Below are 21,726 nucleotides of genomic sequence, written 5' to 3'. Positions count from 1 at the left end.
AACCAACTACTGCTCTGATCACATCTCACTGGACCATCGTACACACTCGTACTGCTCATTTACTCTCGTCTACCTCACCGTCTTATTTTATTGCACTGATGTACAGAATTACTGTAACCTTTCTACGTTTGTCCTACACTGGCACCTAGCATTCCGCCACTTTATTTTTCATTTTTATTTACATTTTATTCCAGCATAATTGTTGTTTTTTGAATTCTCCTTTCTTATGTATATTGACGCTTTGGCAATATTGTATGTAAACAATCATGTCAATAAAGTACTTTGAATTGAAATTGAATTAGAGAGAGAATTAGATAGAGACACACAGAGAGAATTAGAGGGAGAGAATTAGGAGAGAGACACAGAGAGAATTAGAGAGAGAGAATTAGGAGAGAGAGAGAATTAGGAGAGAGACACAGAGAGAATTAGAGGGAGATAATTAGGAGAGAGACAGAGAGAATTAGGAGAGACACACAGAGAGAATTAGAGGGAGATAATTAGGAGAGGGAGACACAGAGAGAATTAGGAGAGAGAGAATTAGAGAGAGAGACACAGAGAGAACTAGAGAGAGACACAGAGAGAATTAGAGAGAGAGAATTAGAGAGACACAGAGAGAATTAGAGAGAGAATTAGAGAGAGACACAGAGAGAATTAGGAGAGAGAAAATTAGAGAGAGACAGAGAATTAGAGAGAGAGAATTAGAGAGACACAGAGAGAATTAGAGAGAGAGAATTAGAGAGACACAGAGAATTAGGAGAGAGAGAATTAGGAGAGAGAGAATTAGAGAGAGAGACACAGAGAGAATTAGAGAGAAACACAGAATTAGAGAGAGACACAGAGAGAGAATTAGAGAGAGAATTAGAGAGACACTGAGAGAATTAGAGAGAGAGAATTAGAGACACAGACACACGGAGAATTAGAGAGAGAGAATTAGAGAGAGACACAGAGAGAATTAGAGAGAGAGAATTAGAGAGACACAGAGAATTAGAGAGAGAGAATTAGAGAGACACAGAGAGAATTAGGAGAGAGAGAATTAGAGAGAGACAGAGAGAATTAGAGAGAGACACACAGAGAGAATTAGAGAGAAACACAGAGAGAATTAGAGAGAGACACAGAGAGAGAATTAGAGAGAGAGAATTAGAGACACTGAGAGAATTAGAGAGAGAGAATTAGAGAGACACAGAGAATTAGGACAGAGAAAATTAGAGAGAGACACACAGAGAGAATTAGAGGGAGAGAATTAGGAGAGGGAGAAAGAATTAGGAGAGAGAGAATTAGAGAGAGAGAATTAGAGAGAGAGAGACACAGAGAATTAGAGAGAGACACACAGAGAGAATTAGAGAGAGAGAATTAAAGAGGGACACAGAATTAGAGAGACAATTAGAAAGAGAGATAATTAGAGAAAGAATTAGAGAGAGACACACAGACAATTAGAGAGAGAGAGAATTAGAGAGAGAGAGAATTAGAAGAGAATTAGAGAGACACAGAATTAGAAAGAGAGAGAGAATTAGAGAGACAGAGAAAGAATAAGAGAGAATAATAGAGAGAACGAATAAGAATGAGGGATAAGCAGACAGCTAGAGAATGAAAGTGTGTGTGCGTGTGTGTGTGTGTGTGTGTGTGTATGTGTGTGTATTTATGGACTAATCACCTTCTAAATGGTACTGCGGTAACTGCTCATTAAACATGAATAAAAGCGCTGATGTCATCCTCCAATCAGTGATCGAGTCTAAAATACGGCTAATTTGCTCGGAACGTCCCGCTAACGTTTAAAGAATCAATTAAACCGCGTGGCTCGTTTATTCTCTGCTGTATTTTCTCCACTAAACCATCAGCGTGTGCTTCACTACCGCTGGTTTCACTTCCTTCTTCAGCTGCCATCTAGTGCTCATCAGCACTAACTACCAAACATCAAGTGTAACAGGGCTATAGTATCAGCACTTCATACAGATTTAACCCAACACATTTTACACAGGAACGCTGAGCTCTCACGCCTCACACTGATACAACACTACTGCTGAAGGAGAGTTCACAAAAAGTATATATTACACAGAAAATTATATTTGTAGAGTAGAGTATTTCATATCCAGTTAATGTTAATATATAAAAAGTGGATATTGTATATTAGCAGTTTGATGTTAATGATGAAGTAGAAATGCTTTTGTTTGTGCTGAGTGAATGTGAGACTAACAGGAGGATTTTTACAATTCAGTCAATGAATTCTGTTAATATGAATTAATAACATTCGATAAGTTAATAATCTCACTTTAATCTTCAGAATTGAGTTCATGTGTTAATGTTAATGTGAGTCATGTGTTTTGTGTTGATGAGAGCAGTTACTGTGAAACAGCTTGTTGAAACGGAGAGAATAAAGTTTTTATCTGCATTTCTTTCAGAATTGTGGAATGAATTATTATTCATTTAGAAGAAGGTATAAAAGGCAGAACTATCGGTATCGGTATCGGTCGATGTGACTCTGAATAATCGGTTATCGGTATTGGCCGAGAAATTTAGCTTCGGTTCATCTCTACATCACGTGCGTGAAAACACTTCACACTTGCTATACTGAAGGATGAATCGTAAACGGTATTGAATAAAAAGACGGTGATGACGACAATAACGGTGAATAAACGCAATCGTTTTAAAAATGCTTGACCTTTTAAAGCGGATGAAAAATGTATAGAAATGGCAGAGGTAGCTCAGTGGTTAAGATGTTGGGCTACTGATCAGAAGGCCGTGAGTGCAAAAATCCCAGCACTGCCCCAGACCCTTAACCCTCAACTACTCAGTTATATATATATATATATATATATATATATATATATATATATATATATATATATATGTATATATATATATATATATATATATATATATATATATATATATATATATATATAAAATAATAATAATAGTTAGAAGGCGTATTGGAGAAGGGCGTCAATGCCGAATGCCATACGTGTGAATATAAATGGTCCTCCCAGCCCAAATGTACAGTGCTGTGAAAAAGTATCTGCCCCATCCTGATTATTTCAGTTTTTGTGTATATCTCATACTAAATAGTTTTAGATCTTCAAACAAAACACAACATAAAACAAAAGTTCTATTCAAGTGTTGATTTGATTGAACAGGGTTTGCAGTAATCAGGTTGCGTCTAGTCCAGCTGAACCCTGTTATGAATGCATGTTCATATATTTGGGGAATTAGTAACTACGGGGGCAAATACATTTTCACACAGGCCCAGTTGGTATAGGATAACTTTTATGCTTCAATAAATAAGTATCATTTAAAAAACAAACAAACTATATTTTGTCTTTACTCAGGTTGCCTTTGTTTTATCTTAGATTTTGTTTTCATTTCTGAAACCATTCAGTATGAGATATACACAAAAACAGATGAAATCAGGATGGGGCGAATACTTTTTCACAGCAGTGACATGTTTATTGTCTGACTTTTGCTTATTTATTCCTGCACTGGAGTTTTGAGGGTAATGTTACTTGTCCAGATGCTCATATACACGCTTGGACTGACATTATTCATCTCATTTCTGAATAATTATGAACGACAGTACGAATTGTCCACATTTAAAAATGTAACTTTAATCTGAAACTATATCAACGTCTTCATGACTTTCAGCTTTCTGTCTTCAAACCGCTGAGATGCAGGGCCTGGGGGGTGATGATCTGATCTCGACTTGCAGCTGTCGTTACATTATAGAGTTCAGCTACGTGGTGATGTTTATAGATTACCGTGTCTCAGACCACAAGTGACGTTGCTGAAGAAGAGGTCATGGTTTGAAGACAGATTCTGAGTGAGACAGACTTGTTTTAAACGTTCTCTGCATTAGCCCGGTGCAACACTACAGAAACAAACACTTCAGACACTAAACATGCCTTGTGCTACATTATCCGTCGATGGAAAGACGGGTTTTGTGCATAACATCGCATCAAAGCTGGGAGGAGACGGATTTCATATCAGAATTGTATCCCATGTTTTGTGTCTTATTTGTATCTAAGTGCAGAATCGCAGGACTCTTACATCGTGCATGGAGTCCAGTAGCTTAGTGAGCTGGTAGAATCGTTGCCAGTTCTGGCTGGAGTTCTCTTCCCTCCTCACGATGGCTTTTCCCAGTTCTTTAATGTACGACATCCTGATCTCATCGAACACAGCCTGGCTCTTCAGACCGTCCTTTGGCACTGAGGAAGAACGGCAAAGTATTATTTCATATAAATAGGGGTAACGTGTACATTTTACTGAGCAATGCTTTTGGTTCATCTCCCCATAAAAACAAAACCCAACAACACATTTTCGGCAATAACTAATCCAGCACGGTTACAGTCGCCTCTGAAACTTCAGTTTCACCTGTCAAGACTGCATTTGTTGTTCAAAAGGATAAGCCAACATGAAGATCAGAGAGCTGTCTATGGGAGAAAAGCAGGCCGGTTTGAAGATGAGAAAAGAGGGAAAGTCTATCAGAGGCATTGCATAAGCATTAGGCGTAGCCAATACAACACTCAGTACGTTTACATGGACAACGATAATCCGATATTACCCGGATTAAGATGATAATTTGATTAAGAAACTAGCATGTAAACAGAGATTATTGATGACCTTAATCCGATTAAAGTCATACTCGTAGTAAACACAAATGGAATTAAGACGTGTGGAGTATTCCTGTTTTAGTCGCATTATGGAAGTGCGTTACAGACATGTACACACCTTAATCACACTATTAACGTCGTGTGAGAGTTTTCACCGCATTCCGCGACAGGACACGTACACACACGGCAATATTGAAAGTGTTGAACACGCTAATTAAAATGTATTTAATACTTAGTGGAGAAGCCTTTGTTTGTAATGACAGCTTTAAGACACTTCCTGTATGAAGAAATTAATGGGCCGCAGTATCCAGGTGTGATTTTGACCCAATCTCCTAAGCATATTGTCTTTAAATCTTGTTCAATTGGATTCGAGTCAGGTGATTGACTGGACCATTCTAACAGCCTGATTTTTTTTTTTCCTCTGAAACCAGTTGAGAGTTTCCTTTGCTGTATGCTTTGGATCGTTGTCCTGCTGGAAGCTCCACCCACGTCTCATCTTCATCATCCTGGTGGATGGCAGCAGATTCTTCTCAAGAATCTCCTGTCTGCCAGTACCATGTGATGAAAAACAGCCCCACACCATGATGTTTTAACCTCCAAACTTCACTGTTGGTGTAGTGTTTTTAGGGTGATGTGCAGTGCCATTTCTTCTCCAAACACGGTCTGTAGTATGACAGACAAAAAGTTCAATTTTGCTCTCGTCTGACCAGACTACACTCTCCCAGTATTTCATAGGCTTGTCCAAATGAGTTGTAGTAAACTTTAAACGAGCTTCGACATGCCTTTTCTTTAGTAATGGAGTCTTGCGGGGTGAGCGTGAGCAGTGGAGTGCATCGCCTATTGTTTTCTCTGTGACGATGGCATCTGCTGCCTCCAAGTGTTTCTGGAGCTCTTTCCGAGTGGTCCTTGGCTCTTGGGCTACTCTTCTGACTATTCTTCTGACTCCCTGGTCAGAAATCTTGCGAGGAGCTCCTGTGCGTGGCCGGTTGATGACGGAGTGATGTTGCTTCCATCCGATTCCATCAATATGTTTTGGAGATGGAACACCATGATGCTTCCACCTCCAAACTTTACTGACGGTATAGTGGTGATGTGCAGTGCCGTTTCTTCTCCAGACATGGTGTGTAGTATAACACAAAAAGTTCATGGATAAAAACTATATGAAGTGAATGCATATGAAATGTTTATTAATTAATAATACATTGGTGTAAGGAGGAATAAAACTTCAAGACACGGCGTTATTGGAAAGTAATCCATTCCAAGCACCCGCCTCGTATCAGGTCACATCGCACCGTTGATTATTTTCCTATAAAAACATGCTCCATCATGTTTAATGCCTCCAATATTTTTTTTTTTTAAAAAGAGTACGGCCCATCATATGTATTTCTTGTCAGTTGTCTGGAAGCAAATTTGACTTTTACCAGTCGCTTTAATGATAAATATTTATTTGGAAGTTGTTGGGGTTTTTTTTCTGGGTGCAAACGGCACATCTCTTATCTATGAGGTAAGTTTTCTCTCTTGTCTAGTTATGTTCCAACAGATATCAGATTAAAAGTTTACAAACTCTGTTGAAATAATCAGACTAGACTTGATATAACTGCTACACTGCATCACGTGATCCTATTACCATCTGCGTGTAAACAGCTCTCGGGGTAAGGAGTGAGCCGAGAGGCGTGTGCCGTGGTGGGTTGCTCACCTGTGCTGAGCAGCAGAAGCACCTTCATGCACAGGTACTCCTCATTCGACACCTGCAGTCTCCCAAACTCATTGGAAATCTTCAGCATCTGGGCACACTGGTCTCCCATGTAGGGCATTTTCATCCTCTCCCTGCACACACGTTCACAACAGTTACTCTCCTGCGTTTAACTGCGAGCGCAACAATACTAAAATGAAGTTTAAAAATGGAAATGGTTTACTAAAATGGATTATAGAGATTATGTTTAGGGGATTTGGAAATAAATGGAATAAAAGTGTTGATAAAAGCGAACGCGAGTACGACACAAATAGGAAAAAAATTTATTTCCTGTTCCATTACCTCCATCTCGTGCCTGAGCAAACATACACCTGTCGTCAGAAGGACTTTGCGTGTTTATTTTCATTCTTTAATTATTATATCGGTAATATTCCAGATGTTGGTTATTGTGTGAAAAAAAAAAAAAAAGAAGGTATTTAGCTATAAAAATTAGTCCAAATTAGTTGTTTGTCTTCTCATCTTAATCTAAACTGGCCCTGGATCAGCACAAAAAGGTCATCTACAGTCAGATCAGAGTGCGTTGAGGAGATTAGGAGGTGTACGTACTCATTGATCACCAGGTCTGGGGCGAAACACAGCATGCTGCCGTTACACTGCTGGTAAGATCTCCAGCCCAAACCGAACGACATGAGGAAGAGCCAGGAGGACTGCAGCAGAGTCATCTGATCATCCAGGTGGAGGTTTCGGAAACCTAAAGACAAGCAGGCGTTCATGAGCCGTCACGACGCTGAGGTCGAGCTTTATTCTACTTTGTTTGAATTACAATACAAACTAATACGTGTATACAGAAGTGTGTGGGTTTTACATCACAAGAGCGGCAATTTCGGTTTCGACCTCCATCACCGAAATGTCATCGCTCCAAAAGCTTCAGTTAAACGCCTGTGGACGAGTTCAGCCAATAGGAAGCACCGAACACTGGATATGAGACCACAGCTACAAACGCGGGACAGGGTCAAATGTTTTGGTCTACTTCTTAAAGCATACGCAGCACGCCGTGGGCTTGTGTTCTGGTCTAATGTTGCACAACAGGGCTGCCAGATTGGATTTCACCGAATACTACTGAAATTTTTATAAATACTGAAATATTCAAGGACAAAAACCCACAGTGAAATATTTATGCAGTTGATTTCCAACAGGCACTTTCTGGAGGATGTTTTTTTTGCCTATAATTTATAATATAATCTATAATCTATAGTTTATAGGACACGTAGTGCACTGGGTCTAAACCACCATTATTTTATTCTCAGTGTGTACAGAGCATATATAGTGAATAGGCAAGACGTTTAATATTTGGCCTGGTGAAGATGAAAATACATAACGGATCAGACAGGAAATGCAAAATCGAGCTAAATATAGCACGATCAAACATATGTCTATAATGAAATTAAAATACAAATGTATTATAAAGTGCATAGATATATGTTTATTTTAGACTTTTTTTTTTTTTTTAACTGAACAAATTCAAGTCTCGAGTCTGTTTTTGCTGTTTTCGCCCCCACTTCATTTATTTAAGTGCTTCTAAATTTAGAGAGCTAAAACAATAGCGAACAACAAAGTTACGAACATTATTTCAATTCTAATCCTATTGTGTTTTTATGCCTGAGGTGAACACTGATTGTTAGTTCTAAAACAGAGGAAACGGGACAGAAAAATGCAAATTACGTTCACAGTGGCTAAGGGTTGAGATCATTTTAGCTCGCTTTGGAGATCAGGTGTATCGTTAGCAGTAATAAAGAAGAAATAAAGAACAGTTTAAAGTGCACCTACTATGGATTTTCAGATATTACCTTTCATGTAGTGTGTTATAGAGCTGTTTGTGAATGTAAAAAGATTCAAAAATCAAAGCGCAGGTCAAACAGAGTTATTGACTCCTAAAAGAAGGAATCGATTCTGAACAACTGAAACGAGTCGTTAGTGATTCCAGACTTTCTTCCTGTACTAATCTACGTAGGTTTATAACAAAAAGCCCTGCCTCTGGTCTTCATCGGCTGCTCGCTGACAGCGGTAGACCAATCCCAACAGACTGGGACATCTGACCAATCAGAGCAGAGTATGCTCTCTGAAAGGAGGAGTTTAGAACGAATCCTTTAGAACGGATCATTTAACGAGTCGTTTGTGACACTGAAGGGAAAAAGGTAATTCTGTAGTTTAAATTATGAGCACATTAAAGTGTTTCTTGACCTTGGATGCATGTAAATCTATCGCATGAGAGCTTTAAAACAAAAATGAGGCACATTTCAAAACCATAACAGGTGCACTTTAATGTTGGTGATTCGTCTTCGCTGTAGCTTTGGCTGTATGTAACTACAGTTAGAAAAATAGATAAGTTTTGATTCAGCACGCTGCAAATCTGTCCTCCATGTTACTGCTTTATCTTTTGCACCCCAAGCTGTAAACTGATTGAAAGGTTTAAAAAAAAAAAAAAACCCACAAAAAAAAACAAAACAAAACAAAAAAAAACCACTTCACATTGGTGCTTCTCTGAAAAGCTGATCTCATTTTGGAGCGTTCCGCTTTTTAAAAGCGCCCACATCCTGTCTGCTATCCAAACGCTTCCCACAGGATGACATGCAAAACGTGCACAGTGGCAGATGGGGGGGTGGGGGGACGGGGTGCAAACAAAAACGTATGAAAGTATAAAGTGTGAAAGCAACGTAACAGGAGTTTCAACATTCATACAAAGAACAGGATCATTTCATCTGACCGGTTTTATACACAGTTTGTAATTATGCTCGTGCACTTTGTAGGGGCTGAGATCATTTCTCCAAATTGTTCAGCCCTACACTAAAGTCTCAATGTCCACGCTCAGGCAAAACTCTGCTTAATACTAAATATACCAAATTTAGGTCTTTAAGGGTGGATAATAACACAATAATACAGGGTGTCCCAAAAGACTCTTAGTTTAAGTCATACTTAGTTTTATATATATATATATATATATATTCCAGAGATCCAGAAAGTCTTTGACAAAAGAAGAATGTATTGAAATCATTCTCATGGCTGGATCAGGAAGCTGTCGCAAGGCTGCGATGGACTTTAACAGGAAACGTGCCGATCTCATCACACACACACACAACACGGCTGCCAAACTTATCAACAAATTCAAAAAGACTTGAAGTGTTGCAAATGGAGAAGTAGACGTCCACGAATATCCACTGACGAAGGCACAACCGACGTGGCGCTGGCAAACACCGTCCCCTACTGTATGGAGACTTTTTGGACACCCTGTACAACGGTTACGTTCAAGGTTTTATTTCATTCCATTTTCAATCAATATGTGCACTATATGGTATCAGTAATGATAGTCCTAATCTGGCAGAAGGGACACTTCAGATATTAACCACTGAATCACCTGACTCGTTTTAAAATGCCAGTGAGCATCTTTATCCACCGACCCTGGTGATATGTGAATTTACACTATGTTCTCCATCGATCTATGGCGTACAGTCTCGTGTGAATGAAGTGTACGTGTTGTCAGTACCGGGCAGAGCTTTGGCCCACTTGACAGCGGAGACGAACTGGCGCCCTCCCAGTCTGTTCAGGGTGGTCATGAGCCGCGTGGAGGTGTCTGTGACTGTGCTGTCGTAGCCGGCGTAAATGGTCTCGGGCTCGATGGCTTTGAGCAGTGACAGCATGGTGGGCACCAGCTGCGGCATGGCTTTGGGCACCAGCGAGCGCGCCTCGGGCGCCGGAGGAGGAGTTACCTCGGCCGTGTTCGTCTGCTGTACACCTTTCATCTTCAGCTTCTTGGATTTACGTGCTGGGGGAGGAGATGTTTATCTGTTAGTGTTTTGAAACAGCCGAGTCAGAGTGGATATTTAGGTAAAGTTAGTATTAGAAGTCGTATTTTGTGACCTTAGTATGGTAAGGTTCTCTCTGGGTTAAGAATAAATAGGAGATATATAAAACCCTACAATACTAAGTTTACGATTTGTCCAAACTGACGGCTTGAGACTTGATCCCTAAAAAAAAAAGCTTGAACAGAGATAATCCTTGCTGCAGAACCAAAAGTCCAGGGGGTGGAGCTGTACTTCATCCAACTCCTCCTATAACCCCTAACCCACACAATGCTGTACAACACAAAACAACACGTTAATCACACATGTCCAGCCTGAAGCACACCCCCACACCTGGACTTATGACTCGACTCGCATAGGTAGGAGGAGCTGGGTCAGGTCAGACTCCACCACATGGACATCTGCTCTGCAGCAAGGTATACCTGTGGCTTCACATGGACAACTCATGCGATAGTTTATCGTCATATATATATATAGACTTTTACTAAATACTCCTGACATTTCCAGAATATTTAAGACAAAAATCCATTTTTAAATATTTAAGTAGTTGATTTCCAACACACCCTTTCTAGAAGCTGTTTTTGTGTGTCTGAATCTACAATCTATTATGTATTGGACACGTAGTGCACTGGGTCTAAACCACCATTACGCTATACTCAATGTAGCGAGCACGTACCGTACATATGGTGAATAGGAAAGACGTTTAATATTTAACCTGCTGAAGATGAGCGTACATAACGGGTCAGACAGGAAATGCAAAAATCGAGCTCAATATAAGCATTAAGAAATATCGAAACTGTTTATATAATGAAATTATATAAAAACTGTCTCTCTGCAATTCTCTTCACTTTAAGACGGTGACACAATTTGCCCCTTTTTGTTCTTTAAGTGACACGAACGTATACTAGAGCTGACAAAAAATATCAAATAATAGCAGATCACGTATCATATTATATAAAATCGAGGACATTTCTCGATGTCCTCGTGTTTCACGATGCGTTTTACGATATATAATTTGGCTAATAAACTGTCGGCGAAACAGTGGCAAAATAAAAAAAAAAAATAAAAAAAAAACTTTCATTGATCACTACAAAGACGACGAAGATTAAAAAAAAGTTTGTAAAAATAACTACGGCAAATCGACGGCATCCGTTCGGTACTATTTAACTTGTAATTATAAATATATATATATATATATATATATATATATATATATATATATATATATATATAAAAAATACATTACCATACCAACGATGTCTCAGAAAAGCATATCGTGTGATCAGTTATCAGGATATCGATATTATATCGATATATCGCCCAGCCCTAACGTACAGCATAGCACCGCAGCTAATATTCTGTCTGTCTACGGCGATATAACATCACAGACACATTAATATTCAACGCATACATCACAACACCATGTAGTTTTACCGTCCAGGTTCATGCCGGCCATGAGGCACTTGCGGAAACGGCACGCGGGACAGTTCTTCCTGCGGATTTTGTCGATGATGCAGTCGTTTCGCCCGGCGCACAGATAATTGTGTTGCCCTGTGAGGAGTCAAGGTAAAAATTAGGCAACAAACCAAGTGCACTTGTTTAGGATGGACAGATATTGTCGTTAAAAAAAAACAAAAAAACAACAACAACAGCAAAAAATCAGTTATCGGTATCGGCCGATATCACTCGGTTATCGTATCAGCTGAGACATTTAGTATTGGTGCATCTCTATCAAAAACCAAACCAGCACAAACACAGCACGCATAAAGGACAGTTATTTATTTATTTATTTATTTGTGCTTTTTAGAGACACTGCCCACTTTACAAAGCATTAAACAACAAGTAGTGTTTAATCGATATTATGAAATAAGTATATAAGAAATTTTATAGATGAAATATGTATTTTTGGAATCTACATCCAAACAAGACTCTTCTCTAATAACACGCTGCAGAGATGCATTTTGCGTCTAACAGAGAAGAACAGCACGGTTCAATCAGCAGCCAGAGAATCTCTCTCTCTCTCACACACACACACACACTTCGACATCATGCTGGTAATCTCATCTTAACACGATGAGGCTCAGAGAGACAGCGGAGGCAGACATCAGCAGTATTTACTGAGTTTAGTTCCCATCTGCGTTCTGTCCTGAGCGCATGTATGAACAGAACATGGACCTGTCCCTCAGACAGCGTTCAGAGATAAACACTGCCCTTATTAAAGTTCATGTAAAGTCGACGACTTTATTATAACAATACACGAATAAAAGACAGCTAAGGCCACGGATTCGGTACAGAGAAATAAATAAATAAATAAACAAATCGTTGATTAGATTAAAAATAAATAAATAAATGCCATTGTAGTTTAATGTAGATGCCAGAAGATAATATCAAACGCGTCTGAGTGTCGGTGCTAGTGCTGGGTTTGGATGGTTTTCGAGACAGGAACGTGGCACAGATGAACCAGATCGGTAGTTTATCTGAGTGTCACGTCAAACAGGTTAACGTCTCGAAACGAAAACAAAAACAACAACAAAACTGTGACTACTGCACCACAAACACGGCACAAATGAACAAATGCTATATTATTCATTTTCTGTTTACCCAGGGCACTGATATACAGGTGTACGTGTGTGTGTGTGTGTGTGTGTGTGGGTATGTGGGTGTGTGGAGGTGGGAGAGCTCCCTCTGACCCCCTCACTCCTCACACTCACAACACGCCTCGGTGATGACACAGAGAGGTTTCTTTTCTTTTTTTTTTTTTAAAGCTTCTTTTTATTTATTTATTTATTTATTTTTGAACAGATATTGACTTTACAGAAACCCAGATGTAGATCCATAGATCTACATCTGAAAAAACCCCAAAACAATAGAAACCCTCATAGAATTTTAGTGGCGTTAATGGTTATAATGGGAATTGTATTGGTTTTAATGGAAGCTCTAATGGGGCCCCGTGGGTCTCTACTGGTAATGGGTCTAGTGGATTCCATTAAGGACCTACGATCTTAATACGTCTTGCTACGTAATGGAAACCGTCGGGTAATGGTTTTAATGGTTAACAGCTGATGGTTTGTAATGGTATCTGTAGTGGAAACTATTAGAATTACTGTAATGTTTCTATTGTTTTTTGTTGTTGTTGTTGCTGCAGGGAAAACCCTGAAAGAGAGAGAGAGAGAGAGAGAAAGAGAGAGAGAGACAAAGTGAGAGAGAGCGAGCAGCGTTACTCGGGCGTGTTAGAGAGCCCCTCACCTTCCACGGCTCTTTTGAAGAAGACCTTGCAGCTGCCGCAGGTGAGAACTCCGTAGTGGCAGCCTGATGCCTCATCTGAACACACCAGGCAGATTTTGTGTGTGCCGCTGGCCTTCCCTGTGGCCGAGGATGTGGCGGTGTTGGCCTCGGGCCTGGCAGTCGAACTAACAAACACACACAGAGAGAGAGAGCGAGAGACAGAGAGAGATAAAGAGAGAGAGAGAGAGAGATAAAGAGAGAGAGAGAGAGAGAGGGACATCATTATGCTTCTCAGGTACGATCAGCCTAGAGGCATGAATTTGATAGTAATTCATTTCAATACCATTTTTGTCTCATGCCGTTCAAGTCTTTCTTTCCCCTTTCTTTATTTCTTCTTCTTATTGTTTTTACAATGGGTTAAAGAAGAATACAAATGTAGATTTGTAAAAAAAAAAAAAAAAAATTGCAAAATGTAGCATCAACTGATATCATAAATAAATAAAGGCAAATAAATTAATTAATAGATTGATAAATACGTAAATACACGAGTAAAACAATTCAAAGGTACATAAATACAAGCAAATCAAAGCGAGCAAATAAATACATAAATAAAATAAAACATTATTTATATTCGAGTGTGCAGATAAATACGCAAGGAAATAAATTATTAAATAGGCATGTAAATAAACAAACAGTCTTTTAGTGTAGTTAAATCTTTTAAAATGTATTTATTTACGACTGCTTTTACTCGATGACTGATTTTTGTTATTTCATGATTATTATTATTTAATGATTATTAATAACTGAATTGTATTTTATTATTAAGTGTTTTGTTGATACATGCCTATATACTCTTATGTAAAGTGCCTTGAGAGTCCTTTTTAAAGGCGCTATATAAAATAAAATATGTTCTTCTTCTTATTATTATTATTATATAAGATCCACTTCCACTGCCTTGTACTAGACATTGAGATGTTCCTACAGGGTTTTATTATAAAGATTTAAAACGGACATTTCATGTAATATAACCGTTTCAGAAAAAAGACACAACTCTCATGATAAAAACTGCACATACCCCAACCCCCAGCTGTTCTCCGCACTCATCACCTCTCTGCTTTAATCACTTCAAATCAATGACAGAATATCCTCGGCTTTTAATATTGTTCTCGTCTTCGTTTATGCTCATCGTCGCAGAAACCCGTTCGCGCCGCTGTGAAGGAGAAAACTGTCACCCGCACGGCCTACCAAATCGAGGAGCTGTGAATTAGCTCTGACATCTGGACACGCCAGAGTGTCAAATTCTATCCAAAGGTCACTTTGGAGAAGAAACAGCCATGCTGGTGTTGATGTGGCCACCAGGGGGCGATGAGAGCCTGCAGCGGGTGAGCTGAGCCCTGCCCTGCAGCCACAGTGGCACAGAACTGACTGCACGAAGCTGTATCAACAACCAAAAACGCCCCCACACACACACATTCACTCACACACACAGAGAGACAGAGAGAGAGAGAGACAGAGAGAGAAAGAAAGAGTGCGAGCAAGAGAGAGAGAAAGAAAAAGAGAGAGTGAGAGAGAAAGAGAAAGAGAGAGAGAAGAGATCGAGAGAAAGAGAGTGAGAGAGAGAAAGCGAAAGAAAGAGAGAGAAGAAGAGATAAAGAGAGAGTGAGAGAGAAAGAAAGAGAGAGAGAGAAAGAAAGAAAAAGAGAGCGAGAGAGCGAGAGAGAGGGAAGGTGCGAGAGAGACAGAAAGAGAGAGATACAGAGTGTGAAACGGATAGTGTACGTGCAAATGACGTGCTGCAAAAACAAGGGAAAAAAGAAGCAGCTGAAGTACACTCTGATATCACAAGATTAAAGCTTATATTTATATCTTCACATGCTCAAGTCCTGCAGGTTTGTCTCAGTCGCCACTAAATAAACGCTTCACTGTTTCAGTTTCTATAAAAGTACACCGCTGTTCTACGGGCACGCTGTCAGACTCCGCCTCCGACGCTCTGCCCACAGGGAACGTTCCGTCTCCTACCTCTCTTCTAGCCACTAGTTTCACAGTCTTACCTCTCTCACCATCTCACTGCTCCCCCACACCTGCCCTGTGTGTACTGGGGTGTAACACAATGACACACTCCGCATCTCTGTAGTGCATCAAACACGTGTGTCTGTTCAAGTGTAACCATACACAAAGTTCACATTTCATACCATGTGATATGACATGGAGGTATCATGAGATCAGAATGTAACAAAATAGCTAACTTATACTGGTACGTCTCACGAAGGGGCGTGTCCGCAACCACCACTAGTGTGTAGCGTCCGACTGGATGATGCGACGGCAGACATAGTGCTCCAGAACTCCCACAACACACCAGCTATTAGTGGAGAGGACAGAGTGATGTAGCCAATTCAGAGATGGGGATTATTAAGGATATAGAAGGGCCAATGGGCGAATTTCACCAGGACACCGGGGTTATACCCCTACTCCTTTACGATAAGTGTCCTGGGATTTTTAACGACCACAGAGAGTCAGGACCTCGGTTTAACGTCTCATCTAATACACCAGTATGTTAGTATGCTAGCAACCTGACACGTGACAAAGCACAATGAATACCTGTATTCGGATTTAAACCGGAAGTGGGCGTGGCTTAAACTGGATATTTGTATTTTTATTTAGATATGAACTCCACCACTATTCTTCAGGAAAAACCTTTTTTTGGTGGGGTTTTGGTTGGTTTGGGTTGGGGGGATGACTGGGGGAACGGTCTAAGAAAGTACGTGGTGTATGATTTCTGGTTCTGAGAGTTCCTCAACTCCAATTCATGATCAGAACTGGTTTTTAATCCTGCTTGTGCAGATATATATATATATATATATATATATATATATATATATATATATATATATTATATATATAAGTATCTTCGTACGATATTTTCCATCAAACGTAGCTGGTTCTACTTCCCAAAATATAAACAAACAACTAGTCTAATGTCAATCACCGTCACCCGGACCAGGTAGTTACTAAGGAGGAGTGTCTCAATACTATACTATACATGATAATAAACGTTATCTTTCGTCATATCGGATCCGCCACACTCGAGTGAAAAGCTTGCGCTTGCTTGAGCAACACTCTTGTTGGATCCAGCCTCGATGCACACCTCTAGTTTAAACCAGATGCCATATTTGTATCTGTGTAGAACACGTTATCTGTTTGGGGGGGGCGAACGTTTGAACCCCACCAGATAATGAGCTTTTCACAGCAGGATTGGTCACTGGACTTATAATAAGCTCACAGAATCTACTATTTAAAAGTTATTTAAGTTTTGTTTGAAGCAGTAAGTGGTGAGTCATGAAAGAAAAAAAAAAAAGTCTAGATCTTATATATGTTCACATCCTCAAGTCCTCGGTTACATAACTGCAGGTTTATTTTCATGGAGCAGTCCGGGGTGTGAGTCAGTCCTGCGATGTTTACGCTCTCGCTAGGATTTTAAAGAACGACGGGCAGCGCTCGGTCTAGAATCGTTTCACTTCAGTTCATAGAAACAGATTCATACAAAAACCAGAACGTTTCTGCAGGCAGGACCGAGAGATCTGTGCACAGCTAATCAATCCCACATACTGATCTCATGGCTCTGAGAAAGACTGGTCTCAAGGTTTTCACATGGACAGCAGTAATCTAATTATTGACCTTATTCTGAATAAGAATATTGTGATTAAGGTGTTTACATGAGTCGCTTTTAGAATATTCCTTTCACGTTCCCGTGTTACATGTTCTAGAACATAGATCGATTAACAGCACACGTCATTACGTCCCCACGTCACGCCGTCCGACGTTCCCTCCAGAATTTCACGATTCAACATACAGTTCGTCTTCGTTATGGTACCGTATACAGTTTTGGGTGTTTCATTTTTTATTTTACGAAAGCTTCAAGTGCGGTTAATTATGTGTCATGCTGTACGTGCAAATAGACGACTGCTTGAAGCTGTGGGCTGCGTCCCAAACCCACTATATAGCAACCGAAATACATGTATTTCACCTACTATATACTGTAGTAGGTAAGTATGCGGTTTCGGATACGGCCGTGCTCTCTTGTTTACTGTTAAACGGTTGAGCGCTGCCGTGTGTGTACGTATCCTGTCACAAAATGTGGTGAAAACTCCCACATAGTGTTAATAGTGTGATTAAGGTGTGTACATGTCTGTAACGCACTTCCATAATGTGACTAAAACACGAATACTCCACACGTCTTAATTCCATTTGTGTTTACTACGAGTATGACTTTAGCATGTAAACAGAGATTATTGATGACCTTGATCCGACTAGTTTCTTAATCAGAGTATCGTTTTAATCGGGTTAATATCGGATTATTGTTGCCCATGTAAACGTACTGACTGACTCTTTAAAGAAGAATCGATTCTACACAGCTGAAACAATTCGTTAATGATTCCAGACTTTCTTCCTGTACTAACCTACGTAGGTTTGTAACAAAAAGCCCCGCCTCTGGTCTTCATCGGCTGCTCGCTGACAGCGGTAGACCGATCCCAACAGACTGGGACATCTGACCAATCAGAGCAGAGTATGCTCTCTGAAAGGAGGAGTTTAGAATGAATCCTTTAGAATGAATCATTTAATGAGTCGTTTGTGACACTGGGGGAAAAAGGTAATGCTGCAGATTAAATTATGAGCACGTTAAAGTGTTTTTTGACCTTGCATGCAAGTAAATCTATTGTATGAGAGCTTTAATACAAAATTAGGGACGTTTCAAAATCATAATAAGTGCACTTTAAGAGTTAAGTAAAAGTCCTTCAAACACATTTGACAAAGTATTAATGAAGTTAATAAACGAGTTTAATAAACGAGTTTTTCCCGGTTGCGTCCTTTAGAAGGAGCGGCTGAGAAGTCTGTTATTATATCATAATTTCGACTCGCAACGTCAATATTGTTATAGCTATAATATGTACATTGTATGCGAGATACTGTAGGTATTATCAGTACTTCAGTTACATCGTTTCTCAGAGTAACAAGTAGCTCGCTGTACCGGACGGTTCATCTTCCCTCTTTTTAAACAAACATACACTTTTTACACTTTTCTAGTCACAAGCGTCAGAATCTAGAAGGCTTCAATCTGATTGGCTGTCCACACTTCTGCGTACGCAAACGTTCATACGGGAAAATAAACTTCGGAACAGCACAACGCTGAGATTTTCATAGAAACATACTGTCAAATACGGACTAAAATAAAACAGAATTATTTAAAAATGAATAAAGATTTGTGTACGAATCAATACGTGTTAAATCAGATTGATTCTTTCTGTGAAAGCACGCAGCTTCTGGCCTGTTTATTCACTACTCTACCGCGAATGCTAGAAATCCGGCTCGCGATACTAGCATTTTGTTAGAAAACTATAAATATCGTGATGTGTGGTATAAAATGTCTTCAAGTGCTATGATATATTTTTGCCGTATCGCCCAACCCAAATTCCAACTCCAGTCAAAATGTTTAAACGTTCAACAATATACACCGAACATGTTTCTATCAAAAGCCAATTCTCAAAAGCACTGCGAGATGCCGGTATGGAGCTCGAGAAGATCCCGACGACACACCACTGAGGAGCCATTGTCTGCTGCTTTCTTGTGTTAGAGTATTGCATTGCAGACTGGAACTGCTAGAACAGGGACTGGCGCTTATAAATAGACCTGCGGCAATAATAAGTGCGGTCTGTATGATGATAGTAAACGTTTATAAATAACACAACCCGTATGGGTGGGGACATTTATCACATACTGAATATGAGTGAACATAGCATTTTAACAACTAATAATGCTCGCTTTTTACATGGTCGGAGACCGCTGCCATCTAATACGGCGTGTGAAGGACGGCATCGGAAAACAGCCCTGTCCAAAAGTACTGGAACAGTGGGGCTCAAACCAAGAGCAGACTTTCAGGGATATTCTTATTCAATTAAAGTAAGCTATGCAATCAATCTGGGCAACCAGAAACACCGGTCTGTCACATGTTCTAATAGTTTTGATTACTTGAAAGAAAAAAAAACGGTTGGGTGCCAGACAAACAAGTCCGATCCATGGAGGCCCGACCTTGCAACTTATAGGACTTAAAGGATCTGCTGCTATCGTCTTGGTGCCACACGCCACAGCACACCTTCAGAGGTCTTGTAGAGTCCATGCCTCAACGGGTATATGTGTGTGTGTGTGTGTGTGTGTGTATATATATATATATATATATATATATATATATATATATATATATATATATGAGCAAATTAGTATCAGCCGGGTTAGTAAATTGATGGTCTATAAAAAGGCTTTTCTTTAGGTGTCACACAAGAAACATCACATGATGGGTAAAAGCAAAGAGCTCTCCCAAGACCTTTGCAACCTACATATTGATGGAATTGGATACAGACATATTTCAAAACTTCTGAATCTTCCAGTAAACACCATTGGGGCCATTATCCACAAGTGGAAGCAACATCACTCCGCCACAAGATTTCTGACCAGGGAGTCAGAAGAATAGTCAGAAGAGTAGCCCAAGAGCCAAGGACCACTCGGAAAGAGCTCCAGAAACACTTGGAGGCAGCAGACGAGAGCAAAATTGAACTTTTTGGCTGTCATTCTAGACACCATGTTTGGAGAAGAAAAGGCACTGCACGTCACCCTTAAAACACTACACCAACAGTGAAGTTTGGAGGTGGAAGCATCATGGTGTGGGGCTGTTTTTCATCACATGGTACTGGCAGACTATTCTAATTGAAGGAACGATGAATGGAGCCCTTTACCGGCAGATATTTGAGAAGAATCTGCTGCCATCCACCAGGATGATGAAGATGAGACGTGCGTGGACCTTCCAGCAGGACAACGATCCAAAGCATACAGCAAAGGAAACTTTTAATTGGTTTCAGAGGAAAAAAAAAAATCGAGGTGTTAGAACGGCCCAGTCAATCACCTGACTCGAATCCAGCTGAACAAGATTTAAAACACAATATGTTTAGAAGAACGGACCAAAATCACACCTGGATACCGCGGCCCATTAATTTCTTCATACAGGAAGCGTCTGGAAGCCGTCATTACAAACAAAGTCTTCTCCACTAAGTATTAAATACAACTTCATTCATGGACTTGTGAATTCTTCATATTTCCAAACTTCCTGAGTTAATACTGAAGTCTGGTGAACATTTCATGTGAATCGTCTCACTGGAAAAATATTTACTGAAAGAAAAAAAAAAACGTTGACGTGTTCAATACTTATTTCCCCCGCTGTATATACGCGAGGACCTTGCTTATCCTCAGTAAAAAATGTACTTTAATCACTTAAACGTTTATAATCTACAAATATGTGGCACACGTTTAATTCCCTTGACCTTGTCAGCAGGATTGAAAATCTATCCCAAGCGCTGTTTAGAGCACCATCTGTCTGATCACGTGCCCCGGCAGCAGACGTCAGGGCCTTAACGTGTCTGTGCGCTGGTAGCCACATATCGAACACTGGACATCATGAAATCTAGGTCAATTACCAATCTCACTGCACTGTGCTTCGCCAGCGAGACGAAGGCCTGACTCACAGCAATGCTTCTTAGCCTGGTCATGCCTCTGTGTTTGTTTAGCTCATAACTGAGTGGTAACTGAACTGAATTGCAGCCTTCCATCAATAAGTGAAAAGAAACAGACTGTGTGCAAACTTTCTGCACGGACAGACATGCCCTTGCGATCTCCGTTTCCCCACAACACCAGCTGCCTTCGTTTCCTCACAAAAGCCAACCATTTGGTAGATCAGATCATTGTGAGGTGCTGAGAAGCAGACAGGCTTTTTTTCTTTTTTTCTTTTTAGCAAACCACAAAAACGTGACTTTGCTGAGACAACAACAGCTGAAGCGGTGGCTGTGCTCTGCAACACATCCGACTCTGGAATCTCCCCACTAAACAACCAGCTCCTGTTATGGCTTCAGCTATACTGTAATGCTTATACAACAGACCAATACTTTAACTGTTGATTTTATTTCACAGACTGTTCTTTCGCCTTATGATACAATACAGCCAGGACAGACAGATCACGTCAACTCAGCATCGTCCAACTGACGCCTGCGAAAGACCTCGAGGTTTTTACCTCCGGTTTATTTTATGACATTTGGCCACACTTTTAATTTCCCGAGCAGGACGATATGACTCACGTTAACGGTTTCATAAGCGCGTCATGAGTTCGGAAACTGGTGTACCCTCGAGAGGGATTGTATTTGCAGTCTGTTTTTTTTCTTTCCACTCTACACATCTCTTCAAGGCGCACTGCACCAGAAACGGAGGAAATGGTTATTCCCTGAGGTTGAAAAAAAAAAATAAAAAATAGAAA

The 21,726-nt window shown here is 40.0% G+C and overlaps 1 protein-coding gene across 2 annotated transcripts in view; it reads right to left on the bottom strand.

Moving 5' to 3' along the window:
- The window catches only part of nr3c1 (nuclear receptor subfamily 3, group C, member 1 (glucocorticoid receptor)), a 51,871-nt gene that overhangs the window by 5,677 nt on the left and 24,468 nt on the right, over nucleotides 1-21,726 (bottom strand). The window contains exons 1-7 of one of the 2 annotated variants that reach the window (XM_053640777.1): nucleotides 14,452-14,553; nucleotides 13,398-13,561; nucleotides 11,586-11,702; nucleotides 9,836-10,114; nucleotides 6,901-7,045; nucleotides 6,298-6,428; nucleotides 4,039-4,196 (exon numbers count right to left, since the gene is read on the bottom strand). In XM_053640777.1, coding sequence (XP_053496752.1) covers nucleotides 4,039-4,196; nucleotides 6,298-6,428; nucleotides 6,901-7,045; nucleotides 9,836-10,114; nucleotides 11,586-11,702; nucleotides 13,398-13,561; nucleotides 14,452-14,480 — 1,023 coding nt within the window. In that variant the 5' untranslated portion in view covers nucleotides 14,481-14,553. Of the gene's footprint in view, nucleotides 1-4,038; nucleotides 4,197-6,297; nucleotides 6,429-6,900; nucleotides 7,046-9,835; nucleotides 10,115-11,585; nucleotides 11,703-13,397; nucleotides 13,562-14,451; nucleotides 14,554-21,726 lie in introns of those variants that run through there. The other variant, XM_053640776.1, reaches the window with a different exon arrangement.

Source organism: Ictalurus furcatus, chromosome 14, assembly GCF_023375685.1.
Source record: "Ictalurus furcatus strain D&B chromosome 14, Billie_1.0, whole genome shotgun sequence".
NCBI lineage: Eukaryota > Metazoa > Chordata > Actinopteri > Siluriformes > Ictaluridae > Ictalurus > Ictalurus furcatus.
The sequence above is the reverse complement of the archived record's forward strand: the minus strand, read 5'-3'. Positions and strand labels throughout refer to the sequence as shown.